At 40.2% G+C, this 26,390-nt stretch overlaps 1 protein-coding gene across 5 annotated transcripts in view; it reads right to left on the bottom strand.

Moving 5' to 3' along the window:
* Nucleotides 1-26,390, bottom strand: part of GOLIM4 (golgi integral membrane protein 4) — an 84,786-nt gene that overhangs the window by 25,545 nt on the left and 32,851 nt on the right. For 3 of the 5 annotated variants that reach the window (XM_021702600.1, XM_021702604.1, XM_021702601.1), the window contains exons 2-8: nt 13,509-13,583; nt 11,909-11,958; nt 10,550-10,603; nt 9,084-9,234; nt 5,116-5,198; nt 4,505-4,588; nt 274-429 (exon numbers count right to left, since the gene is read on the bottom strand). In XM_021702600.1, coding sequence (XP_021558275.1) covers nt 274-429; nt 4,505-4,588; nt 5,116-5,198; nt 9,084-9,234; nt 10,550-10,603; nt 11,909-11,958; nt 13,509-13,583 — 653 coding nt within the window. The remainder of the gene's footprint in view (nt 1-273; nt 430-4,504; nt 4,589-5,115; nt 5,199-9,083; nt 9,235-10,549; nt 10,604-11,908; nt 11,959-13,508; nt 13,584-26,390) is intronic. The other 2 variants (XM_021702602.1, XM_021702603.1) reach the window with 1 other exon arrangement.

Below are 26,390 nucleotides of genomic sequence, written 5' to 3'. Positions count from 1 at the left end.
TATAGCAGTAGTTCTCTGAGCATCCTCCCCAGACCAGCTGAATCAGTTAGAAATGCAAATCTTCAGGCCTCATCCCAAAATAACTGAACTGGAAATTCTGGCCTAGGGCCCAACTATCTGCGTTCTAACAGCTCTGCTGCGGATTCTGATATATGCTAAAATTTGAGAACCACTGTTCTGGAGGCAGAGTTGGCAATATTTAGAGCAGTTCACCTGATAACAGCTTGACGGGGAAAGTGACCCTATCACAGAATACCAGTTCACGCCTCTTACCTCCGGCTCTCCGGCTGCGTCCTCCCTCGCTGTGTTGTCACCTCGTGGAGAATGTGTCCCCTGGGTAACATTCTGCTGCTCTGCTTTCTCTGGCTTTCGAAGGCTTGGAATCCTATTCAGAGTATCTTTCAATTGTTTATATTCTGCAACCTGTGTCTGTGTATAAATTGCACAATTGGATACAAATTGTACAATTTGAGGAGGGAAAGAGATATCGTTCATGGATGGACACTAGGGTTCACTGGAAGACTAGACTAAAATATTATACCTAAGTACAAGTTAGGAAAAATATGCAGATTATTTCCATGCATTAGCTATTCTTACTTGGACATGCTTAACCATTTTTAAGCACATGCAAATGAGAATTAGATATAAAGGGAACGGAGAAAAAAAAAAATCTAAGACAGATGTTAGCTTTTCATGCTATGTTAAACAGTCAGAATTTTTATAAATAACTTTCTGGTATAAATATCATTATTAAAACACAGTTTGCAATCAGTTTTATAGCATTAAAAAATCTGTTTAAAAATTCACACAATTAGGGCGCCTGGGTGGCTCAGTTGGTTAAGCGACTGCCTTCGGCTCAGGTCATGATCCTGGAGTCCCGGGATCGAGTCCCGCATCGGGCTCCCTGCTCGGCAGGGAGTCTGCTTCTCCCTCTGACCCTCCCCCCTCTCATGTGCTCTCTCTCATTCTCTCTCAAATAAATAAATAAAATCTTTAAAAAAAAAAAAAAAAAAAAAATTCACACAATTATATAAATACAAGTGCAGATATCTTTTACCAATATGGTCTGAGTAACGTTTTTCAGTGAAAAGGAATCATAAGTTCAAAATAAGTAACTAAGTATATATATATTTAGTTATTTATTTATAAAATCACTCAGGCCACCTACCCCCCATACCCCCCCCCCGCCATCAACCTGTGCTCAAATAGGGTCCCTAACTTTCCAGAATGCTTTTGGTATTGTGCTCTGAAGATTCAGGAAAGCAATAGCATAGGCATGAAATGAGCCTAGATTTTTATTCCTCAATTGTGAACCTCCTTTCTTGTAAGGTGATAAAGGCGCTAATGTAAGTATTAAACTACAGTACACTCATCCAGGTGTATCTGTGTATATGTGGTGGTGGTGTGTATGTGTGTGTGCATGCACGATATTTTTAATACAAGGAGCTAGAAAGACAGAAAAAAAATCAAATACCTTCACTAAGAAAATCAATAGACACTGCTCATACTTAGCTCATCATATGCACCAACACTGTTATCCTAAAACAGAAATGCTGTGTGTATAAACACACACCTACATAAACACATCCAAGAAACACAGAAATCCATTCTGGACAAGTTTCCAGCCAGTGGGCACAGCAGAGCGGGTGAGTGGAGGCTGGAACCCAGCTGGCACCCGCACTGCCCTAGCCGTGCACCCTGGCAGAGTGCTCTTCCACCCCAACGAAGGGGGGCCTTTTTATTTTTTTCCAGTTCACACAAAGGTGAAGAAGTTTTCTTGCTAAATCTATCTCAGAGGAGTGCATCCTTGTAATTTGTACAAAGGTATGCCATATGGCTAATAGTGGCCCTTATCCCAGAAATCTATCAAAACATTTGCAAACCAACTTTGGAGGTCAAAGAAAATTTTTATTTTTTTATTTTTTAAGATTTTATTTATTTGTCAGAAAGAGTACAAGCAGGGGGAGCAGAAGGCAGAGGGAGAAGCAGACTCCCCACTGAGCAGGGAGCCCAATGCGGGACTAGATCTCAGGACCCTGAGATCATGACCTGAGCCGAAGGCAGACACTTAACCGACTGAGCCACCCAGGCGTCCCCAAAGAAAATTTTTAAAAAAGACATCCACATAGTGATACTTTTAATAAATATTTCTTTTTTCTCCTCCTCCTAGAGATATTATATTTGAAAGCAGTTATGCTCAGTTCTCAAATATTAGTGTGAATTGAGAACCACGAAAGGATCATGTTAAAAGTGCAATCTCCTTGGCCCCTCACCCTAGAAATTATGATTCAGTAGGTCTGGGGCAAGGCCAGGTAACTGTGATGCAGGATAGTCTCCAAAAACAACAGTTTAAGAGTTACACATGACCATGATGTCAAGAGCACCTAAACTCTAAGCTCAGTCTGGTCGCTGATCTTGGGCCAGCTGTTTTATTTCCCTTTGACCTCCTTTTATTTAGTTATAAAAAGGACACAATGTTAAAAAAAAATAAATTAAAAAAAATAAAAAGGACACAATGTTATATAACTCAGTTGACTGTGAACATTAAAGTCCTGTATAAAAAGTTCTTATCATGATCCTTGACACACTGTAAACTCAAAATTCTGTTTTTTGTTTTTTTTTTTTTAAGATTTTATTTATTTATTTGTCAGAGAGAGAAAGAGGGGGCACAAGCAGGGGGAGCGGCAGAGGGAGAGGGAGAAGCAGGCTCCCTGCTGAGCCAGGGTTCCGATGTGGGACTCAATCCCAGGACCCTGGGATCAAGACCTGAGCTGAAGGCAGACGCTTAACTGTCTGAGCCACCCACACGTCCCTCTATTCTGTTCTTGCTGTCCCCCCACTCAACTACATTTAAAAATTGGGTTGTTGGGGCACCTGGGTGGCTCAGTCGGTTGAGCGTCCAACTTTTGGATTCGGCTCAGGTTATGATCTCAGGGTCGTGAGATCGTGCCCCGTGTCAGGCTCCATGCTCAGCTCAGAGTCTGCTCAAGATTCTCTCTCTCCCTCTGCCCCTCCTACCATGCATGCTCTCAAATAAATAAATAAATCTTTAAGAAAAAATCAGGATGTCAAGTCTCAGTCTCATAAGATGATTTACATAAGAAATGTAGATGCTTGAAGCAGTATTAATATGGGGATCTGAGGTGGGACTCTAAGTACTACACCTAGTTCTGGCATAATGATTTAAAGGGGGTGGTTGGTGGGCAGGACAACTTGAGCCCCTTCTCAAAGGAGCAGAATATATTTTTAAAGAAATAGAATACTATACATAAGTTACATAAAAATATTTTTTTCCATTACAAAATCTTGTCCATAATACTGCCGGTGTGCTTACTACAAAATTCAGTCTTGGTCATTAAATGCATTATTTTAATTTACATTTCTCTGGATTTTCAAATTGCTGCTTAGTCTAATATTTGTGGCCATCATAGCACACAGAATATTCAAATTGGTTTGTCACATTTTTCAGCATGAAAAGCAGCCTCAAATAAAATAGTATTTGGTAAAAATTTTATAAAGAGGGTTTTGAATGAAATAATCTCCTAAAGTCAATTTAATCTGTACACCTGTAAAAAATTACCACACAGGCACAGTTTCAAAGGGGGATAATCAATGACTACCTTGAAAAGGAGTCCCACAGATACAGATGCTACAGCCAATGAGATGTGTCAAGGCCCAGCATGTTATACTTTTCCTAATTTTATAAAGACAAAATATAATACAAAAAAAAATGGTCTCCTGGTAAAGACAGATAGCTGGTTTTCCTCTTAATTCTTCCAACTGAAGAGAAGTACAAACCTAGTGACTAAGCTAGCCATTCCTGTTTGTTTGCTTCTCCTAGAAAGCTGTAAAACACAGTATGGTATTCTTTAAAAGGCTCTCCAACACTTGTATTCGTTCGTTTGTACATTCAGTAAATAACCACTGAGGGCTTACTTTGTGCCAGGGACTGTTCTAGGCTTTGAAAAACGGAACTTACGAATCTTGTTTTTCCTTCTCCATTGACATGAGATCTCTTATTTTCTGTAATTTGGCCAAGAACACATAAGGCTAGTCCTAAAAGGAGTGTGTGTAGGCTGGGTTACGGAAGCAAGGGAGGGAGGGATGGAAGAAAAAGTCTGACAATAACTTATTTGGTAGCTAGCACCATAAAATCCTATAGATCCTATAAGAAGAGTTACCACAGGTCAGAGAGTGGCGGAAGACCATATATATGGGATAATTTCTGTGGTTTAAACAAGCATTTGACCATTGCATGTAGGGGCTGGTGGAGGGTAGAAATAGTCATAGGTACCAACCACACTACCAGTGCAAAAAAATAATCAAAGGCTTATTTAATATTCTCTTGATTGAATTTTGAAAGCATGCATGAGCCTCAGGATCAGGAGAGCTCTGTCCTAAGAACTCACTGAAGATTGGCTTGTAAGAGACTACATGCATAAAGGAATTGGGAAATGTTAAGCAGATTGTAAGGAGAACCCATAGAGGCTGCTACCCTTCTAACCTGTGCAGCAGCTAGCGCACTCTTGTGGTCTTCCAAAGTCACTACAAGTTGTTCATGCTCGGAGAGTAAATTCTTATGCTGTTGCTACACAAAAAAGAATTTTACATGTTGAGATTTAACATTCTAAGACAGATTCTTCTTCGGCTGATAGTGCTATGAGCACCCAAACGTAGCTTGCTTGCCTGTTTGTTTGCTGTTCTTGTAGCACTTGCTGAGTTTAAAAATCATTGTAGAGAGAAGACGATAGATAATAAGATAGTATTCTGAAATCTAAAACGTGCTACCTAAATATCACAATCCCTTACAATGAAATCAAAACCAAAGAAACAAATACTTCATTATTAATAAACCTCTATAAATAAAAAGCTTATTAAAATGCAACCATCTAGCCAAAGAATCATTTCGGTACTAATGAAAATGTTTGGATTTTCAGACCATCTTTTAGCTTACAATGCAGATGCGGTAGAAGTAGTGAGCACAATCCAGTTTATGCAAAGTCCAAAATAACAATGTGGATTTGAATGCAGGTCAATTAGGGAATGACTTGTAAAGCTATTCTACAAAGTAAAGCAGGCCAATACTAAGCAGTCAAATGCCCGGGTTTGTTTTACCTTGACGTCTTGAAGCTGTGTATGCATGTCCTGGTGTGCCTTCCTTAGCTGTCTATTCTCTTCTCTCAAATTGTACACAGTTTCTATTTGTGGAGAAAGAAAATTATGCATAAAGCCTTGAGATTTTTCTGGCTTTTGATTCCATTATTGTCATATCTACAACTTCACATAACTATTTTTAGGATTTGTTTTGAATTTTGACATAGTATGCCAAATCAACAAAAATTCTATCATTTTGGGATGTGACATGGATTCAGCTTGCCATTCCAATACAATCTGGTTCGGTAGTTTAAATACTTTTAAGGAAGCTACACAGTGTGGAAGTTAAGGATTTCTAATTACTCAGGAGTTAAAAATGAAGTATTTCTGTAGTAAGCAAGTCCTCAGGAATAAAATGTAACAGGCAGGGATGGTATAAGATTTGAGTCTCTCCACAAATTAAAGTTATCAAAATTAGTACAAACCCTATTTCTCATGGCATGAATAATTTCCATGGACCCCAAAAGGTATTTCAATTGCAAGGACAACTCAAGAAATAAAAGAAGAGACAGAGAGAAACCCCACTTACCTGCTTAAAAATTCTAAGTATATTTTCTTTCCCCTGGTACTGAGTTCTTGCCTGATACAAATTCCCCCTTCCAATAGCGATAGGGCAGTTTCCCCAGGCCTACAATGTGAGGCTGTAGCTGTCTCAGTGAAGCCCTCTAATCTCTCCAATCTTTAAGCCTACTGTTCAGGGAACAGCCTCGGTGACTTAAAGATTCCAGGCCCACCTCTCCTACCCACTGGGTGAATTTCTTACTTTCGCTGCATCTGGCCATTAGATGTTATAAACTGGCAGCCCCGGGGCTGAATCCAGCTCACACTTTTTTTCTTTTCTTTTTTTTTCTCCTGGCCCCTGCAGTGTTGGCCTATGCAGAGTGTTCCACATATGAATAGTTGGCACCATTTAAAAATCAAGGATCTGGGTCTACTAAGATCTGGCAACATGAGGCCAATTCTCATGTGACAAGAGTCAGCAGAAGTTGAATGGTGGCAGGTGACAATATAATTCATTTTTCAATGGGAGATACCTTTGAAAGTGAAAGGGGAGGCTGTTAATAATGATGCTGACACAGCAGGTCTGGGTCTACAGTGTGCCAGGCAAATTATCCCTGGGTGGCAGCCACCCTCCTCAGACAAAACCTTAGCTCTCCGACGTGGCACTCAGCACTGAAAAAAAGTGCCCGCCCCCATCTCTCACCCTATTTTCTGTCCACTTTTACACCTTTATCATCCCTGCCTCACCCCTGAGCTCTGGATGGCTGACTAGGTGTCAGGGAGAGGTCAAGAACAAGGTGGGAAAGGTTCTGATGCAAAGGTCAAAATAGGACACCACTGGAGATCCAAGGAGACTGTCAGTGCGTTGTTGGCTGGAGAGGGCTTCAGTAAACACACACACACACACACACACACACACACACACGCATACACACATGCACGCACGCGCACACACATACGCATACACATATGCATGCACACATACACGCAAACGCACACATACGCATACACACATGCACGCATGCATACACACGCACACATACGTGCACACACATACACGCATACGCGCGCACACATGCACGCACGCGTTCACACACACATACACACATGCACGCGCACACATGCACGCATGCATACATACACGTACACACATACACATACACACCTGCACGCACACATTCACACACAACGCACACACATACGCATACACACATGCACGCACGCATACACATACACGCACGCGCAAACACATGCACGCATGCATACATACACGTATACACATACACACCTGCACGCACACATTCACACACATACACACACGCACACACATAGGCATACACACATGTACGCACGCACACACACATATGCATACACACATGCACGCATGCATACACACACACACAAATACCCAAACTGCTAGCTTCTAAAGGAGTTTGAGGTCATAAACTTAATGGCAGTTGCTTCTGTGCCTTAACTGTATTGCCTTGAGTAAGTTATTTAACTTTATGAAGGCTCAGTTTCTTCCTTTGTTAAATTAGGCTAAACACAATGCCTTGTTTACAGGTTGTTATGAGAATTAAATAAAATAATTGCATGAAAAGTTTCACCTGGTACTAGCACATGGTGAACATGTGCTGAGTGTCAGCTATTATTAGAACAGAAATGAAAAGAATAATTATCTAAGCTTCTACGTTACCAGTTTATCTCCCAGGAATTCTAAATTCCCTCCTGGTATCACATTAAACTTAACCCGAGACTACCTGGGTTATATGTCTGAGTTGTCACTACTGACCTGCATCTGTCACCATGTGCTTTAACTCACTATCCGAAGCTTTTACCAAAGGATCATAATCAAACAAAAGTGCTGACGTAGAAACTGCTCAGTAAAGTGTCAAAGGCACTGTCACACCCTATTGTTTAAGGCCTCTGAGAAATTTCTTCCAAAAATTAACTGATACCAGAAATACAGTTCTCTCTCACCCCTTCTCTTTCTTTCTCCTTGTCTTTCTCCCTGCCTTGCCCCACGCACAGGATAGGTATATTCTCTTTCTGATGATAAGAGCCCCAAAACTTACTGCATTTCCCTTTCGGTCGTGGCTACCAGGAAGTTCAGACCAGGTTATGAGGCTTAAATTATCTCAGTACGCAGAACTCGCATACATGTGTCCTCCTATTTTCCACGGTTCTGATTTACTACTTCTACATATAATTTGTTAAAATTTTGCTCTAAATGCACTTTGTTTCAAAGAAAGGAATATAGAGGAGATGCAAGAAAACATGCTTTATATTTCCTTTGTGAGGACGTTTCTCTGTCTGTTATCTTAACGACCCCCACCATCTGCCATATCACCAACAGCCAACCAACGCCCCTGCACGTCTACAGCTCTCGGGTATCATCTGCTGACACCTGGCCCAACACTTTCAAGACCACCCTAACCCTTAATACTCTGCCTCAATGGCTACTTAACTCTCATGTGCCTTTTTGTTATGACTTACTATTGTGAAATACTTATAGACAAAATATTGCAAATAAAAATACAGAGAGGACCAAAATACCTATCACTCAGCTTCCTTCTATGATGATATCTTATATAAAATAAAAATATTGTTTGGCACAGTATAATTAACTGGACCACAGACCTTCCTCGGATTTCACCATTGTTTTTTCGCAAGCACCATGTGACTTTTTAAACCAATTCTCACACTTCAAACTTATTTAGCACCTGAATAGGTGATTGTAGAATATTTCCCTTTTTCAGAATTTACATATACTCAGAGTGATACAATTTGTTTCATAATACTATGAAAATACCTCATGCTGACACTGATCACATATCAGTAACTGTGCTAGGTGCTTTACATAAATTATTTAATCCAACCCTATGAGGTTGAATAGCTTTTTATGAATATCCCAATTCTACAGATGATGACAATGAGGCCTGTGGTGATCATACAATTTGTCCATGGTCCTATAACTAGAAATTGAAGAGGCCAAGACTCACCAGGGCAGTCTGACTCTAGATCCTGAGCTTTTCAAAGCTACTGCTAGTGATCAACAGGTAGTTTTTTGGCCCCTTGGAGATTAGGAAATGCATGGGGCGACTCTGATCATCATATTGAATGTGGAGCACTGATGGCATTTTGTGAGTAGGGGTCAGAGATACTAAATATCGTACAACACACATAAAAAGAGAACTTTCTTGCCCGATGTGGCCAATGTGCCCCATTGAGAAACACCAAGTATTCTATTCTGTTTCCTAAACAAACCCAAAGAGATAAGGATAATTGTAGAAGTAAGTGGCTGGTAAAGCACCACATGGTAAATGTGAATCAATTGCCATGCAAACAAACACGATTCTATTGCTTTACTGAAACATTACACTGAGTAGTTATTTCCATATAAACTAGCTAATCAGACTTCCAAATACCTTTTAGCTTAGAAAGTTCTTGTTCTTTCTCCTGCTGTAGCTGCAGGTACTTCTGCTTATGGTCATTAAACGTCCTACTGAAGTCTTCTCCTTGTTTGCGATGCTCCTCCTCCAAGTCGCTGTGCTGTTTCTTCAGCTCCTCGTGTTGACTCTGCAAAGATGAGAACCTGAGCAGAGATGTACATTCTCTAAATTATACCACAGTCTAGAGCCTTTCTCTCTCAAGAAAGAACAGTTGCAGCAGGAGGCTTTGTTTTCCTCAGGTTGCTTTGAATTGGGGCAGCTCCCCTGCATTTCCCTTACATTTCAAATCAAGGGTTTGGGATCATGGTCAGAAATAATTTTCTCCTTAATTTTGAACATCGGTAAAAACAACAAGAAGTTAGAAGTTAGCCATGGGAGATGGAAAGGGGAAGGATTGGGGAAACTCCCAGGGACTCAAATTGCTGTGGAAACAAGGTAAAGCGAACGGAAAAATTATCCCTCCACGGCTATTCCAGACTTCCTCTTTCAATCTGATGTTTTCCAAGCAACATTTTTTTATTTCCCTTCTTTAATTTTCAGCCTTCCTGGTAACCTAATTTAAAAAAAAAAAAGAGAGTTATTTCCTTTTGGGGGAAGTAATACATTGTTTATAGAATGATTCTTATTTACCTTACTCCTCTTCATACTACTACACTGGAATCACAATCTAGATAAAACCCACAGTCTCCAAATGCTAATGTGAAAGGGTGATCTGCTTTAATCCACGCACTACTTTCTTGATACTAGGAACGGTTCTGGCTTCAATAAAAAGCGCTTGTTCTCCTGATACAGGAGGAAAGACAACACCAAACAAAAAGCGAGGCAGGCAAGGGAGGGAGGTTGGAGGTGCGGAGATCGTGACAGGGTTTTCCTGCTGTGCAGAACGCTTGATGGCTCCACTCCTCTCTCCTAGCTTGACAGAAATCATGACTCTCTCCCCTCCACTCTCTCTCGTTCCAAGTCTTCTCGACACAAATAATGAGTTTTACCCAAGAACCAAGGAAGGAGAATCTTTAAACATAAATTGTGTTCCTGTGGTAGATAAAAGGACACATGAAATATTAGTAACATGAAGGAGGCGTTTAATCATTCTACTGCCTCCAGTGTGCCTAAGATAAAAAGAAACATATGAGGAAAACCACTGTGAGAAACTAAGCAAGCAAACACAAACAAGAAAGCCTTAAAAGAGAAATAGAATAAAATTAAAAATTAGGTGACCAGACAGATTTATAAGAAAATGTATAATAAGATGATTAGGATTGTTGTAATTGGGTGGTAAGAGGAGGGAACATTACAATTCCACAGCATTTTTAGTGAAATATGACTTTAATGTACCATCCTACCATACAGATCAATTTTTCGTAAGCTTTCCTTAATCACTTAAGTTACTCAGTTAATTCTTTTATTCATGCATTCATGAGGAACAACTTTAAATTACTCACTTTCAACATCTGATGTTGCACATTCAACGCACTGTATCTGCTATTGGAATCTTGCTGTAAATTGAAAAGAAAATAGTTAACACAAAGATAATGAATCTGGCTCTCTTGCTAAACATAGCTTAATGCACTTAACAGAAGAATTCCATTTATTTCACTTACATAAGCTACAATGAATTCTATGCTTGAACCAGGATGTCTCTAGAGCCATCTCTTTATTTAATGGCTGGAATGAAGTCTTAACATTCCTCTAAGTTTGCTAGAGTTTAGTGAAGAAAAAGCAAGACATGGAATTGTAAAAAAGCAGCTTAGCAGGGGCCCTGGAAATGATTTACTTCCCCTCTCAAGCTGAGAAGAACCGAGGCTCCAATGCACAAGGACCTTGTCACTGTGCATGGCTGATACACTGTGCCAGGTGCTCGGAGGGGACTAGGTCCAGGCCTCGCAAGCTTTGCAAGAGAAGAGGCGCTTTCCTTCCCTGAGCTTCAGTGCGTAAGGAATTCTCCATATTATTACTTTACCCAAAGGAGACTCCCATTTTACAGAGCGAAGAAATGGAGAAAGGAGAAGGAATAAGCTGAGGGCAAACACTTCCTTTAGTAGCAGAGCCAGGACTGACACTTGAGCCTAAGCCATGTTCCAGTGGTGTACATGTGTGTCCCAGCAGAACAGCCTGACACGTGGACCTCACACATGTGCAGAGTCCTGGGCAGCCGGGAGCAGTGTGTACACGAGACACCCAACCATTTTCTCTCCCCATGTGGGGCTCTTCCATCTGACCCCCCACAGCCCTGCTTCGGCTCCAGCACAAGCACACCCGCAACCAGTTGTTTCTTTCATTTTTTTACCATTTCTAAGATGAACTGCATTTTTACTCTATTGCTTTATTTTATTGCTTTACTCTTTTACTTTACAAAGAAACTGCATTATGAAATGCACAACAGAAAGCACACAGTTTTGGCTGGGGCTTTTAAAGGCGGTAAGAGTTGAAAGCTGACAGTCTCCCAGCTATCCGAGGAACTGACTCTTCTCAGTTTTAATACTCCAAAATGCCAGTGTTTCATTCAACTCATGGTTATATATTCTTCTTGGAGTAAGAGAAAAACTTGCTTTTCTCCAGTTAATTTGGACTGTGCAAGTGACAGTAACATTGCAGGATTTTTTTGGCAGCAATAAATACATACATACATATATACGTACGTGTGTGTGTGTGTGTATATACACACACACACATATACATATACATATGTGTGTATATTTCAGCCTTTCGGTCCTAACGATCAACATAGTAAAAGATTTTGCCACTATTATTTCCCTCTCCTTAAGTTTCATAAAATAATCAAGAAAAAATCCAAAACTTACCCTTCCTTTATTTAGTGTTTCTTGTGCTTCTAACTTATAAACAAGAAAATCTAGAAAATAAAAAATGGAGAAAATTAGGTGTGATTAACTCATCATGGAATTTTCAAAAGAATAAAAGCAAATTTTGTTCAGACTTGTGAAAAATATTTTAGTTTTAAAAACAATCTGCTTGGGGGCGCCTGAGTGGCTCAGTCGTTGAGCGTCTGCCTTCAGCTCAGGTCATGGTCCCAGGGTCCTGGAATCGAGTCCCGCATTGGGCTCCCTGCTCCGCGGGGAGCCTGCTTCTCCCTCTCCCACTCCCCCTGCTTATGTTCCCTCTCTCGCTGTCTCTCTCTGTCAAATAAACAAATAAAATATTTTTAAAAAATAAAAATAAAAGCAATCTGCTTGGTAACATACTTTATTTTGCCTCTTAAGGCCTTTTTAGAAAGAGTTGGAAAAAAAAAACTATTACATAATTTTCAGCTTTATTTTAAAGCTGTATATCTTGAATAAAGAAAATACACATTATAACCAATTAATTAGAAGTGAATTTAGAATGTGCACTCTGTGATTAACTCTCCTTGAAATTTAGGAGAAAAAAAAAAAAGAGGCATACCGAAAGACAGAGATGATTTATTGCTGTCCACTAGATGGCACGCTAAAATCATTCAGGACTCGAAAAGAGAAAGCAAACAGTGGAAACCATCTTTAATGCTCTTAAAGCTTTATTATCCACTAGATGGCTCTATAAAATCACTCTGCATTTAAAGACAAGGAAAATCCAAATCCCATCAAAGCATTTTCATGATGTTAAACTCCTATTCCTCATACAGGCTTAATCCAAGGGTCAGTAAAACATCCTAACCCATACTGCCCTCTCAGTTTCCCTCTCTCTACCCCACACCAACATAGTCAGACAGAATACCTAACTTATATTTCCTCACAAGAAATGAGCTCATAAGTAAAAATAAGAATGCGGATAATTTCAAAGAACAAGCTGTACAAAGCCTATGCTATATAGAAAAATTCTGATAAAAATCAATAGCATTGCCCAATGCTTGTGCTAGATGCTAATTTTTCAATTTGAACCGATCAGCTGCGCCAGTAAGTCTTCACAAGATGAAAATAAGTGCGTAACTTAAAAGACACCATACAAAAAAAAGAGACGCCATACAATGTGATCAATTTATTATGTTGTAAATGTACATATATGTATGTATGTACGCATGTGTGTGTATATGAATGTATAAAATCTGTCATATTCTGGACAACATGCTGTTACTTACTATCTATGGACAGAATTTTCAGGTATGAGTAACATATGTGTGTAATATCCAGATGAAAAGCTGTTTATTTCTGATAGAATATGTGTAACTAATAATGCGAACTACCCCAAGGTTGCAGCACACTGAATGAAAGATTCAGAATCCAGTCTTAAGCAGGAATTACTGTGTTGTACAATGCAAAACATAGGGCTTGACTTTCTCTGTCTACCTATAAAAATGACTTAGGGTTGATTTGAGACATTTCTTAACAACAACAACAAAAAAGTAAAGGAAGCACATGATGTTTCAAAGTATGATAAAAACACAGAATACAAACTGCATTTTATATTTACCTTCTTTTGCTTTCTTGTGTTCAAGTCTTTCCTTTTGCAAGGATTTCTCTAATCTTGATCTGTGTTCATACACAACTGAAAGAAAAAAGTTAAAATTTGTCTGCAAAGAATTAGAAATTCTAAAGTAAAATTCACATCAATTTTCAAAATGGGGGGTGAACACTTTAGGGTCTTCACAATTAAAATAAAAATGTATGCGTTTATAAGTTCCACATGCTGGGTAAAAAATAGCCACAACAGTCTGAGCTGACTTCTGCACGGTCCACCCCTTTATAGAAGCAATAATAAGCAATACTCTGAAAGAGGTTTCCTTCCATCTTCTTTACCAGCCCCTGCTCCTTCTCCTGCTTCTCAAAACCTCCTCTGTGAGGTTCCATGTCTTTTCCTGGGTAAATGTGTCCACTCTCTTGACTTCTACCACTGCACAGCAGTTAGCCCCACATCTATATTTCTAGCTCCCACCTCTCTCTTAGGTACTAGCACAGCATTTCCTAAAGACTCCAGGGTTCTTCCACCTAGTTATCCCTTAAGTACTGCCAAGTCCACATGATCTGAATCGGAACTAAGGCTGCCGGACCCGTGAGAAAACCTCAGCACCCCATCGGCATGAAAGAGATGGTGTATTCCCCCACATCAAGGAAAACACAGGTGAGAGAGCCAGAGAAATGAAGAGGGAGGGACTCTACAGAGAACCTATGAAAGTCAGGTTCACATCTGCCATGGTACCACGGTTCCCCCTACCTGCCCTGTCTACTCTTTAGAAGCCAGCCGGCGAGTAGAGAGGAAGTGTGGATGTCCTAGGGGAAAAACAGGGAGGAGAAGCTTATCAGAACTCTCTTCCCCACCTCTGGCTTCACATCTACAGCAAACAGGAGCTTGAAGAGTGGGAAAAGCTCTGCTTTTGAATGAACAAAATAAGAAAATAGGTATTTTATTTATATAATAAAATGTATGCATATGGACTAGACCAGACATAATACTTACTAGACCGAGACTGTGTTTATGGATAAAAGTTACAAATACTTTTTTTTTTAATCTGAGAGAAGTTGAGAAGTATCCAAGTCTGTGTTTTCATTCTGGGACAGAAAACCCAGCCTCACAGAGTGGTTTGTAAAAGGCAAAGATGGGGAAAAAAGGCAAAAATTGAATTTCTGAGGTATGCTCTGAATCCTATTTGTGCAGCATTATGGTCACCTATGATCTCATTCCTTGCCAGACTAAGCCCAAGATGTCATTTGGTTCTTCGACCAGTCTTTAGCTGCCTTTGGCTACCTAAGATACAATTTAATCATCAATCACTGACTTGCCAGGTACAACACATCCAGCTGCCCAGCACTACTGGCCATCCCAAAGGGCCAAGGTCACAGCCACTCCCCTCCCTCACACCTGCTATAACTCCTTGCTGCCTGCCCTTTCCCCAGTGTCCCAGCTGCCAGTTACCAACCACTGCTGTCCTCCTTCCAACATGCCCAGCATCTTCTGGGTCCTCCACCTTCTCCCCATGCTGCATGTCTCATCTTGCCATCCCACAGAAACTTTCCATTTCCAGGGCTCCCTCTACAACTACCACAGCCCCTACCCTCTACTCACACTTCTGCTAACCTCTCTGTGCACACCCCCTTAGAATGCCTGCCACCACCCGAGCTGGCATGGTGTCCTCCCCCACAGCATGTGTGCCCCAATCTCAGCTTCCCCCGCAGCCTCAGCCTCCCACAAGGCATCCTAACAATCCCTGTCCCAGTCTTTTTCTCCGTCCGGGTTCAATTTTTTTTTGCCAGATGACCCCTACCCCCCCTCCCCGTGCTATTATTATAAAGGATCCAATATAAGTCTGCATTTATTGAGCCCCTACTATGTATCTGGAACCACATTATGTGTAGAAATGCAAAATGAATAGACATGGGCCTTGGCCACAAGCAGCTCAAGCCTAACACAGTAGATAGGTTAGGTAATTTTTATATAATTAGAGCTAAATACATTTAGCATAATAAAAGTATATTTAAGCCCAAGGAAAGACAAGGATGAGCTCTGGATGGGAGAGGGGTGAGGTAGTCATCAGAGGTACTCATCTCTTGGCTGGCTTTGAGAATGAAGAGCAATTTGATAGAAAAGGGTGCCACGGGAGAAAGGCATCTCTGGAAGACATCACAGGGACAAAGGCACAGAGGTCGGAAATTGGGCTAAAGGTAGCTGAACTCTAAAAAGCTTGGTTGTAAGTCCATTGTTGAGAAATTACATTTTTTCCCAAACAAATCTGTACGGTATATAAGTCCCTCTGCCGATTTCTAAAAGCCTATTAAAACCAAGAAGTTCCTTGAATTGGTACTAACAGTATCATCTGGAATGATGTTTGGAACACGGCAGAGGAAAAAAAGATTAGCACTTTAAGGATCTCACTAAGCCACGCCCTAAACCGCATGCTTACAGTCTTTGAGAATTTCAGTCAGGTGGGAACCAGGTCTATTACAATGCTATCCTGATATCCCAGAGGCAAGAATAGGATGGCAGAGGAACACCTGAGCCCCCCAGCTGGAAGGAAATATACTCCCTCTCCTCTAATCCACTGGCCAAAGTTCCCAGGTCTGGGTAGGGTCATGGAAACATAAACATGCCACTTAAAATGGAATTGTGGTGCACAAAGTGGATATATCACAGATGATTTTAGCAAGCACGTGCATCACTTTCAAAGAAAGGAACAGGAAGAATAGATCTTTTTTCCAATGGAACTGAAGTGGCAGTGGGGGTGGGGAGGGCCCAAGTTTAGGGGCTCCCAAGGACCCCTTGGTAGTCAGGACCACTAGAGGGAAGCGATTCCAGCCTAGAAACATCCATAATTTTAAAAGACAGCAGTATAATCAACAAAACTAACAGGAGAGGACTGCTCACCACCTATCGCCAGGCACCTCAGACTCTAAGTAGTAAATCTTGTTATGGAATGGTAATGATAGATGGGAAATAATAGAGGGGAACGCTGCATTTGCAAATCACAATCTGGTGAAATTCTTTACTTAAGATACAGCTGCAATCACTACAATCTTGCTGTTGCAAAGTCAGGCTTGTATGGGACTTGGTAATCAGGTAATGACTGTCTTTGCACTGGGAAGCAGAAAACTCATCAGTATTATTTCATCTTCAGTAAGAGTGGAGGGTCCACTAGATTACAGCAAGTAGAGAGGGAGTATAGGGGATGCGATGAGAGGGTGGGAGACAGTGCTCCACTCTTTAGTCTCTTCCCAGCAATGCGGTCACGTAGATAATGTGCCAACAGCTGGTCCAAAGTACCCATTTATCATACTGACTCATACAACTGTCTTTGACAGTTTTATGCTCAATGGGAATTTACACACTCAACATATTAATAGCAGTGTTGTCTCAAAAGCCAGAAAATCCTTGGATACACAGTTACAAACTTTCATCAATAACCTAAACAGATGCTACACAATGTCCACTAAGAGAAGGACGTTTGCGGATTCCAGTCAAAATTCAAAGGTCTTGAGAAATCTTGAGATATTCACGGATGAATAAGATGGCATCACTAGTAGCAAGATCTAAGGCATGAAGATTATGGTTTTGCAAAAGCAGTGAACAAAGATGCGGTAAACAGGAAGAGAGGATATACACACAAACCATGAGGTAGTCGTACTATTCATGTTTTCTTACTCAGAACTGGTCAAGCCATTGGTAGAGCACCAGTTTCTAGTCCTGACGTAAAATAACTTAAGAACGCAGAAATGGCGTCAGGGTGGAAGACCACCAGCAAGGGGGAGGGGAGAAAAGGGAGCGGCAGCAACTCGCAGAGTCGAGAGGTGGGAGAAGTGCCAGAAGTGCCGTTCCTTCCTCAAGTTCAGGAAAACAAAGCCAAAAGGAGCCTTAAAAGATAAGCTGAGGACACCACATTAGGGAAGGGAAAGTGGGCGTGAAAATTCACCCTCGGAATTGCAAATTCGAAAAAGAAAGGCAGAGAAAGAGGCAGGCGGTAACATAGTGGTTGAGAGCACGGAGTCTGGTGTCTGGACTCAAATCCCAGATCCATTCCCTATGGGGCAAGCTGCTGAACTTCTCTGTACTTTAGTTTCCTGACATCGTCTATGGGAATAATGACAGTATCTATGTCTCTGGGTGGAAGTCAGGGTTAAATGAGTTAATATGTGCCAAGTGCTTAGAACACCACCTGGCACAGAGTAAATGCTAGAAAATCCTAAAATACTTTTTTTCTCCTATCTGTGGTGGCTTAAGATTGCCAGAGAAGGAATCAGAGGCTTTCAAACCTATAATTAAAGTCTAATAATAATGAAGTAATTATATATATATATGTGTGTGTGTATATATATATAATACGGAGAGAGGGCGGGGGACTCGAAAAGGCAATAAAATATTAATCTCGGTTCCCTGTTACTTAAAAGAAATTTTTCCCTTAAAAAAAAAAAGTAAATAATCAGTCCAACAGCTCCAAAACTCATAAGCCTTTTTTTAATATAAACTGAAAGACAGTAAAACAGACCAGATAGAATTTTTCGTGTCCTTTTAGTTCTTCTAGAAAAATTCCCTATCAACTAAACATACACACACACATACACCCACACTCCCCTTAATTCTTTTAACATGCATTTTCCAGGCCTTTGAGCTAGTGATTTATCTAGATAGGTTTACTGTTTCACTTAGAAGGAGGATCCGCTAATCAATCCTTGTCACCTATCTCTATTTTTCTATTTATACTCTGAAGTCCAGGGCATCAGTGAAGATGAGCTAATACTGCTAGAACCTCTACAACAAAAAAGGTACATAATGAATATTCTCAAAGCACCAGACAAGTTTAAGGAAAACTAAGGACAAAAATAATGATTCAGTCTTGGCATTCAAGATTTTTAATGCAGAGTAACACTGCAATGGGGATAGGATTTGAATCACAAGAACCCATGAGAAAAAGATGAAAATGCGTAATACTCATCATCTCCCCTGCTTCCTGAAAAGGAGTTTAATATTTTCCATGGAGTGGAGAATGTCGAAAGAGGTTTTACTCCTCCTCCAAGCACTCAAGAGTTTAAAATCATGCCAGCTTCCCACAGCAATTTTCCATTTTAACTCTGACTTCCTCTGAAAGTCACAAGAGAAATTAGCTGTATACATCCACTTACGGGCAAAATACATATCCATGACATTTCAGGGCAAACTGCTCCAATTCAGAATTAAAAAGCAACACTCCAAAATTAGACAGAAAACATTGCTAAGTGTTTTAACACCTTAGGCCAAGAGAGGGCAATGTTTCTTTGGCAGAAGCCACAGCCCATAAAATTTTGCTTTCAGTCTTGACAATAACAAAAGGTTTTAGCTTTATAAAAAACAAACAACTGTATGAAAGTCACACAATTCAACTTGTGAAAACATTAAGAATTGCAATTACCTTTATCACTTTACAGAGGATAAAGATTAAAATGAAAAAATCTGTGCTTTTGACAATTGTGGTTGAAGGTTTGGTTTTTTTTAAGATTTTATTTATTTATTTTAGAGAGAGAGAGCAGGACGAAGGACAGAGGGAAAGGGAGAGGGAAACTCAAACAGACTCTGTGCTGAATGAGGGGCCGGAAGCGGGGCTCAATCTCACAACCCTGAGATCACAATCACCTTGATCATGAAATCAAGACTCGGCCACTTAACTGACTGAGCCATCCAGGTGCCCCTGTGGTTGAAGATTTTTAAGTAGGATAGCAAGAGGAATGACAAAAAGGAAGATAAATTGAAATCACCTTAGTTGCCAGAACATAATACTTTTGAAGATTTGTTTTGTCTTTGTTTTTAGGCCTAAAATAGTAGATATTTATTACAGTCTTTAAGAACAGTTTTCTGTTGTGGTTCTAACTCACCAGACGTGGGACGGAGGACAGCCGCCCCCTCTTCTGTAGAACAAGGACTTGGTAATTAACAAGAAGACAACATCATAGATACAGTTTTCCAATTATCTTTCCTTCCTTCATCATTTTACCTCATAAGGAGTCTGAGAAAAAACAGAGGAGATCTCCTTGGAAAATAACCCATATAAAACAACTAAGTAAAATAAGAGTGTGGCGACATTCTGAGGATCTCACTGGATCCTCCCTCCAGCCCCCAGGGGGCAGGCAAGGGCACCCTAAGTCTGCCGTCGGCACTTAGCCCGACTCCTGCACTGTCTTCATAACTTCACTATGATCTGTCACAGTTAAGTCCAGCTTTTACTTCTCACTCATCCTAGTTTTACATCTTCTAGTACAACTTAACCTTTCCAGTCTGCTTGACAATTTATAGCTGAATTCAATTATTAATTAACCTTTTCCTATGGTTAGCTCCCTTTACTAAATTACATTATTCACATTCCACGCCGGGGGGAAAACCTCACAGTGGCTTCCCATCACACTCTGAGTGAAACCCAACCCCCTCTCAGGGCTTCACCAGATTGTTGTCCTGCTCCAGGCCCCCTCTCACCTCAGCACCTTGAACTGCCTCTTGCTGGCACCTCCACTGCTCCTTCTCCAGGCACCTGCACGACTGACTCCCTCATTTCCTGCAGATCTTTACTAAAAGGATACCTTCTCACCAAGTCCTTTCCTGGACAACCTACCGAGAATTGCAACCTGCTCCCCACCCTCAACACTTTTGGTCTCCATTCCTACTTTATTTTTCTCCTTAGCACATAACACTCTACAGTATTTTTTTTTTTTTTTTTTTACTTAATTTGTCTTATTTATTGCCTTTCTATCCCACTAGAATATAAGTTTAGTCAGGGTAAGAATTTCCGGTTTGCCTTCTTTCATTCCTATATCCCTGGCACATTGGATTCGACATTCGATAGATAAGAAATGAATGAATGAACTATATGTGCCTCGAAGGCTGGGATTGGCTATCTCCTTAAACTTCCTCTTCTATATCCCAAACCTTCATTACTACTTCCGTCCCAATACCCCAGTTCCTAATATCTAGTGGTATTCAATAGCTGTTAAATGAATGAGTGCATTTAGAAGAGACTTCATACTTTTGCTCATTTGTCTGCCATCCTTTATGTCCAGGCACTTTTAAACTAAATTTCCACATTTGTTGGCTCATTAGTACTCGTGTATCGCAGAGAAGAGAGAAGTAACAGAATAGAGATTAAATATAAATTTATCTGTTGATGTGCAGTTTCATAAGATTAGCATTAGTTAAATCATAGCCCTGGAATATAGACGCTTACAGGATGCTGAGAGAAAAAAAGGACAGTCTGATTAGGTATTTTTCTACTGCATGGCAATTGAAGGTTTTCTGGGGGTTTTTTTGTTTTGTTTTGTTTTTTGTTTGCTGCACAATAAAGTTCCTATAATAGCTCACACAAGTGTCTATTTTTAAGTTTGCTAATGCATACAGGTTATGAAGTCGTTCAAATGGAAATTTTAACCATGATTTGAGTGGTGCTTAACTGCCTTTTCTATTTTGGATAAAACTATACCCAGGCTTTCCCTCATGACACTATCAGAGATTTGGCTTTTTCATTACATTATGATTACATTAGCTGACTTAAGATAAATTTCTTCATACGAGTCTTCTTTCAAGTGGTGAGCTACTAATAATCATTCTTATTATTAGATGAAATCTATTCACTTCTCATGAAAGGATTCTTCTCTTACGTCCTCAGAGCTATTATATTACAGCCCAGCAGTGTTCCAGGCACCTTGGGAAACACAAAAGTGTAGGACTGACTCTTATAAAAAGCTTATAATCAATAAATTCGGGCTGTGAGAAGAGGCAAAGTCAGGTAAAACAGTAAGAAGACAATTAGAGCTCACCAAAGGTTAGGTGAGCTGACATAATGACTTGCTGAGCCAGCAGATTTTTAAACAGATTCTCTTTGTAAGAGGAGAGGAAAAATATCCTCCTGTTGCACTCTACAAAGCAAAAATTATATATATAAATTATACATACATATGCATATATATTAGAAACTTAAGGACTCACAGTTAATAGAAGCAAAATTATTCTAAAATTAGATGTATATAAATAGACCCTGTACAGTAATACTTTTCTTATCTAGCAGTCAGATTTTAGCAGGACAGCATCCCAGTGTTTCAGGAAATAATGAATGAGAGAAAGAAAAAGAGGGAGAGAGGCTTCTGGTCATCCCAAACTGGTGCAAGGATGTAGAAGAATGCTCTTTAGATGGGCTAAAATATGCAAAAGCACATTGGTTTTATAAAGGACTATGCATTTATGCATATACTTTTCAAAACTGATGTGCTTGAACCAACCAGAAAAGACATTTCATTTTCCTAAGTGATCTGATTTCATCATGGGAACCTGTCCCTATGGACACTTCCACCAACACCAGAAAGAGGAAACAACCTAAAGTAAAGTACTCAAGTATCAACCCCTAAGAGGTTTTTACTCTGTATAAACCTGCACGGCAGAGCATAACCACAAGGAGGGCAGGATGAGCCAGGCTACAACTGACTTCTTCAAATCAACACAACAGTACACAAGCAACCCCATCTTCATCCAAACTCCCAATGTCACATTTTCACCTCAAGATGTGAAATTATGCAATATATCTTGGAAAAGGTTTCATAAAAATCTGGCTTATACAGAGATATTATTTAAGGTTACATATCTATTGCATCCTGAATACTTCACTCAACAAATCAAACAAGTATTCAGTGAACACTTATTATGTACCAGGCACTGGTTCTGATATTTGGGAAATACGTTATGAACTCAACAGTAAAAAAAAATATTTGCCTTTGGGGAGCTCATATTCCAGCAGATATATAAATGATTAGGAGCTAATGAGTGTCAGCGGCAGGGGGAGGAGTTGGGAACAGGGTAAAAGAGACTGGAGGTATGGGGAGGATGGGTCACATTTCTAAATCGGGTATTCAAGGCATGACTCACTGAGAAGACATCTGAGCCAAGACTTGATAAAAGTGCAAGTTACTACTACAGACATCTAGAGGAAAATGTTCTAGATATAAGGAATGGGCAAGGCAAAAGCTCTACCGGGCAAGCATACTTGGGATGTTCTAAGAAAAGTACGAAGTCAGGGTAGCTGAGGTAGAGTGAGCTGGAAGATCAAAGGGCGAAGGTGGGAAAGGGGACAAATTGGGATGGGCCTCATAGAACCTAGTGAAGACTCTAGCTTTTACTCTAAAACGCTTTGGAGAGTTTGAGCAGGAGTACAGAGTGATGACTTAGATCTTAAAATAATGATCACTCTGACCGCATGGGTGCAAGATGCAAGCAGGGAAAGCAGTTATTAGCAGGTTTCTGCAGTAATCCAGGCATGAGGTAATGGGAGAATAGGACCAATGTGCAGGCTATGGCAGATTCTGCATTTATACTGAGAATAAAACCAGTGCATGTTACCAGCTGAGATGGGGAAGGTTACTAGTGAAATAGGTTTGTGAGGAAGATCTGGAATAAGCAATTTATGGATTACAGAGTGATTTACTCAGCCTGCAGGAAAGACTCCTACAAGTAACATCTTGTGTGGATGTTGAGAGATGACAATGGAGGAAAGAAGACAGAAAAATACAGACAGTGGAGAAAGAACATGCAAGAGCACTGAGGCAAAAACAAAAAATCTGGGAGCACCTGGGTGGCTCAGTTGGTTAAGCGTCTGCCTTCGGCTCAGGTCATGATCCCAGGGTCCTGGGATCGAGCCCTGCATTGGGCTCCTTGCTTAGCAGGGAGCCTGCTTCTCCTTCTCCATCTGCTGTTCCCCCTGCTTCTGCTTTCTCTCTCTCTTTCAAATAAAGAAATAAGATTTAAAAAAAAAAATCTGTTTATGGTATTACTCAAACTGAATAAGAGTAACTTTCTTAATAGCACAGATTCCTGGGGCCCAACCTGCATCTACTGAATCAGAATTTCCAGGGAAGATACCCAAGAATCTGAATATCTAGCAAGTGTGTACCACCTGCCCCCCCCTCCATGTGCTTTTATAAGGGAGTTCTGGAAATGCTGTTTAGCATAGGGATGATAGGAAAGTGGGCAGGTGGGGAGAGAATGAGTGAGGCAGGGCTGCCATTGACTCGATCAGATCTGCATGGTTGCCAAAAAATAAGTTTATGGGTGGTGCAGAAGATAGAGAATCCAAGAGAGTGTCGAGGTTGATGGATTAGTTTAGGAGGTCATTGCAATAACCTAAAATAAAGTAACATGAAGGTTAAAATTCCATATTGCCTGAATATGAGATGATCTCCAGTTATGCCAATAAGACAATCCAATTTTAAAAAGTTGATTGTTTTCCCAACTGGAATATACAAAATTTTAGAGCAGTGAAAGATATTCTAACACTTACAGATATTCTAAAGTGATTAAAGATATTCTTACAGTGATTAAATGTACAAAAAAGTGGTCAACTAAATTAATCATCAGGGAAATCAAATTAAATCATAATGTAATACCACCATTCTCCCATCAAAATGGCTAAAATTTTAAAAGACAGACAATACCAAAGGTTGGCAAGACTTTGCTGATGGATGTGTGAGTCAGTCCAACCACTTTAGAAAACTGTTTGACAGTGCCTGCCAGAGCTGACGAACACAGACCTTGTGGCCAATAAATCCCATGCCTAGGCATGTCCCCAACCAAATACATTAATTTAGTTAACCAGAAGTCACATAGCTCTAGAGTCTTAAGAGCAGCACTATTCATAATAGTCCCAAACTGGAAATAACACAATCACCTACCATAGGAGAATGAATAGGTTGCGGTTGTTGAAAAAAATTAAGTATCACTCAGCAATGTGAACAAACTAACTGTAAGAACATAGATGAATTTCACAGACATAATGTTGAGGAAAGAAGCCAGGCAGCAAAGTGGTACTTACTAAATAATTCTACTTATAAGCAGTTCAAAAAGCAAAGCTAATCCGTGGTGCTAGGAGATGGGATGCTGTTCACAGTGCGCATATGGCAGGAGGAGGCGGGCAGCCAGGGACCGGGAGAGAACAAGAGGGAGCATTTTTGGGTGAGGGAAATGTTCCGGTTCTTGGTCTGAGTGCTGGATACACTGTCTGCTTTGTGAAAATCCACTGAGCTCTATACTTATGATTCCTCTACTTTTCTGAATGTATACTTGTTTATATAAGGGTATTTATTTTCAGTTCAAGTCACAATGAAATATAAAACACATTTAGATATGTCACTTTTTTTCGACCCACATCTCTCCAAACACCATGATTCAAACTCTTCATGCGTTTGTCTGACGTCCATGTCTGTAGTATCACAAGTCAGAATTTTAGTCCTCTGAGTTTTCTGAAGCATACCCAACTTCACTGGAGACACAGCATTTGTGGAATCTCGGTCTGATGCTATCACAGGAAACATCCTAAGCTGCAGACATCTGGTAAAAATTAGGAGAGCTGATAGTTTCATTTGTCCTATAGGTGTACATTCATGCTTTCTGTATCATTAACTCGAATGTACTGCAGTGCTTTTGGGGGGTTGGTAGTAAAAAGGCTTGTTTATAAAAACATTTTGCATTTGCAATTGGAGGACACAGTCCTGGGAATAAATAGACCATTCTAAGTGCTATTTCATCCTTAAAAAAAAAAAAAAATTGGTCAGGTGCCTTCCATAAATATCTAACCACATCAAACGAGGTCATTTTGGGCTAATGTGTCTTCCTCACACAGTACTCTGCTGTTTAAAATAAAGCAGTTGGGAACGCACCCAGAAATAGCAGAGGCTTTGTGTTCACTCCAATACAACAACACTCCCTCTTTTTCTGAGGAGTAATTTTGCAGGATGAAGGGAACCTTGCGTTATAATATTCAAGCATATGCAATAATCATTGACACAGGGAAAGGAATGCCCAGAAACAAAATATATTTAAGGAAATCAAATCAAAATGCCTGAGTGACTGATTCAAAGTGCACCATGAGAGTGGATCCAAGGATGGTACAAATATTTTTGCCTTAGGCTACCGTGTGAAAGATGGGTCCAGGATCAAGGAGGCCTGGGGTGGGGCAAATCATGTGTCACCTGTTAGACATGTTTAATGTTTGATAGGAATATCCAGATAGCACAGAGAAATTTAAAGAGTAATCTAAGAAACTCCCATGTTGCTGGCAGAGAGAAGTTCCTTGCTGGGAAGGGCCATTTCACCATCTCTTACAGGTCTAAGGCCAACACAAGGATCCTCTGAGGCGAACCTCAGCCTATTCCCCACAGCCAATCCTACTCTTCCTGACATGTCTTTGTCCTACTGCCAACAAATGGCCTGAGTACTTATGGTTACAACGGAGGGAACTTACATAATAATAATAAAATAAGGGACTGTGGGAATAAAGTCAGCACTCAATGTCTAAAAGTTACTTTACCAGTTTCACTGGAATTCCTACTGATAGCCTGAATTCTATTTTCACTTTTGGCCATTCATTTTTAAGCTTTCCTTTGGGATAAAAATATAATTAAGTATATTTCCTTATACTTTCTGCTACAGAAAATGAATATTTTCCTAGTGGTTTAAGAAGAACACATGTGGCTCTCAACAGGAATATCTTCTGCACTGAGATGTTGGGCACTGCCCAACTTGGAGCAGCGAGTTACCATTTAGTCATTAATCACTGAACACTACGTAGAAGTCCTTAAACTAGAGCAGGGCTGGGATCACTGGGTGAGACCCTCAAAGGTCAAATATAAAAGTGTTATCCTTTCTTCATCCTTTAAGAAAAGGCACACTACTTACTAGGAGCTGTGGGCTTGAGGGTGACAGTGAGAGATTTTTGATGATGGTATAATGCAAGAAGGATATAGAGGGTTTTGTGAAAGCATATCCTGGTGAGCAGTCCTTGGGATACTTCCATCATACTGGTCTGCGTCATGTAAATAAAGTCATGCATGACATGACACCCAACCCTCAAGATGATCAGCATCTGCC

This window comes from Neomonachus schauinslandi, chromosome 1 (genome assembly GCF_002201575.2).
Source record: "Neomonachus schauinslandi chromosome 1, ASM220157v2, whole genome shotgun sequence".
NCBI classification, from domain to species: Eukaryota; Metazoa; Chordata; class Mammalia; order Carnivora; family Phocidae; genus Neomonachus; species Neomonachus schauinslandi.
The sequence above is the reverse complement of the archived record's forward strand: the minus strand, read 5'-3'. Positions and strand labels throughout refer to the sequence as shown.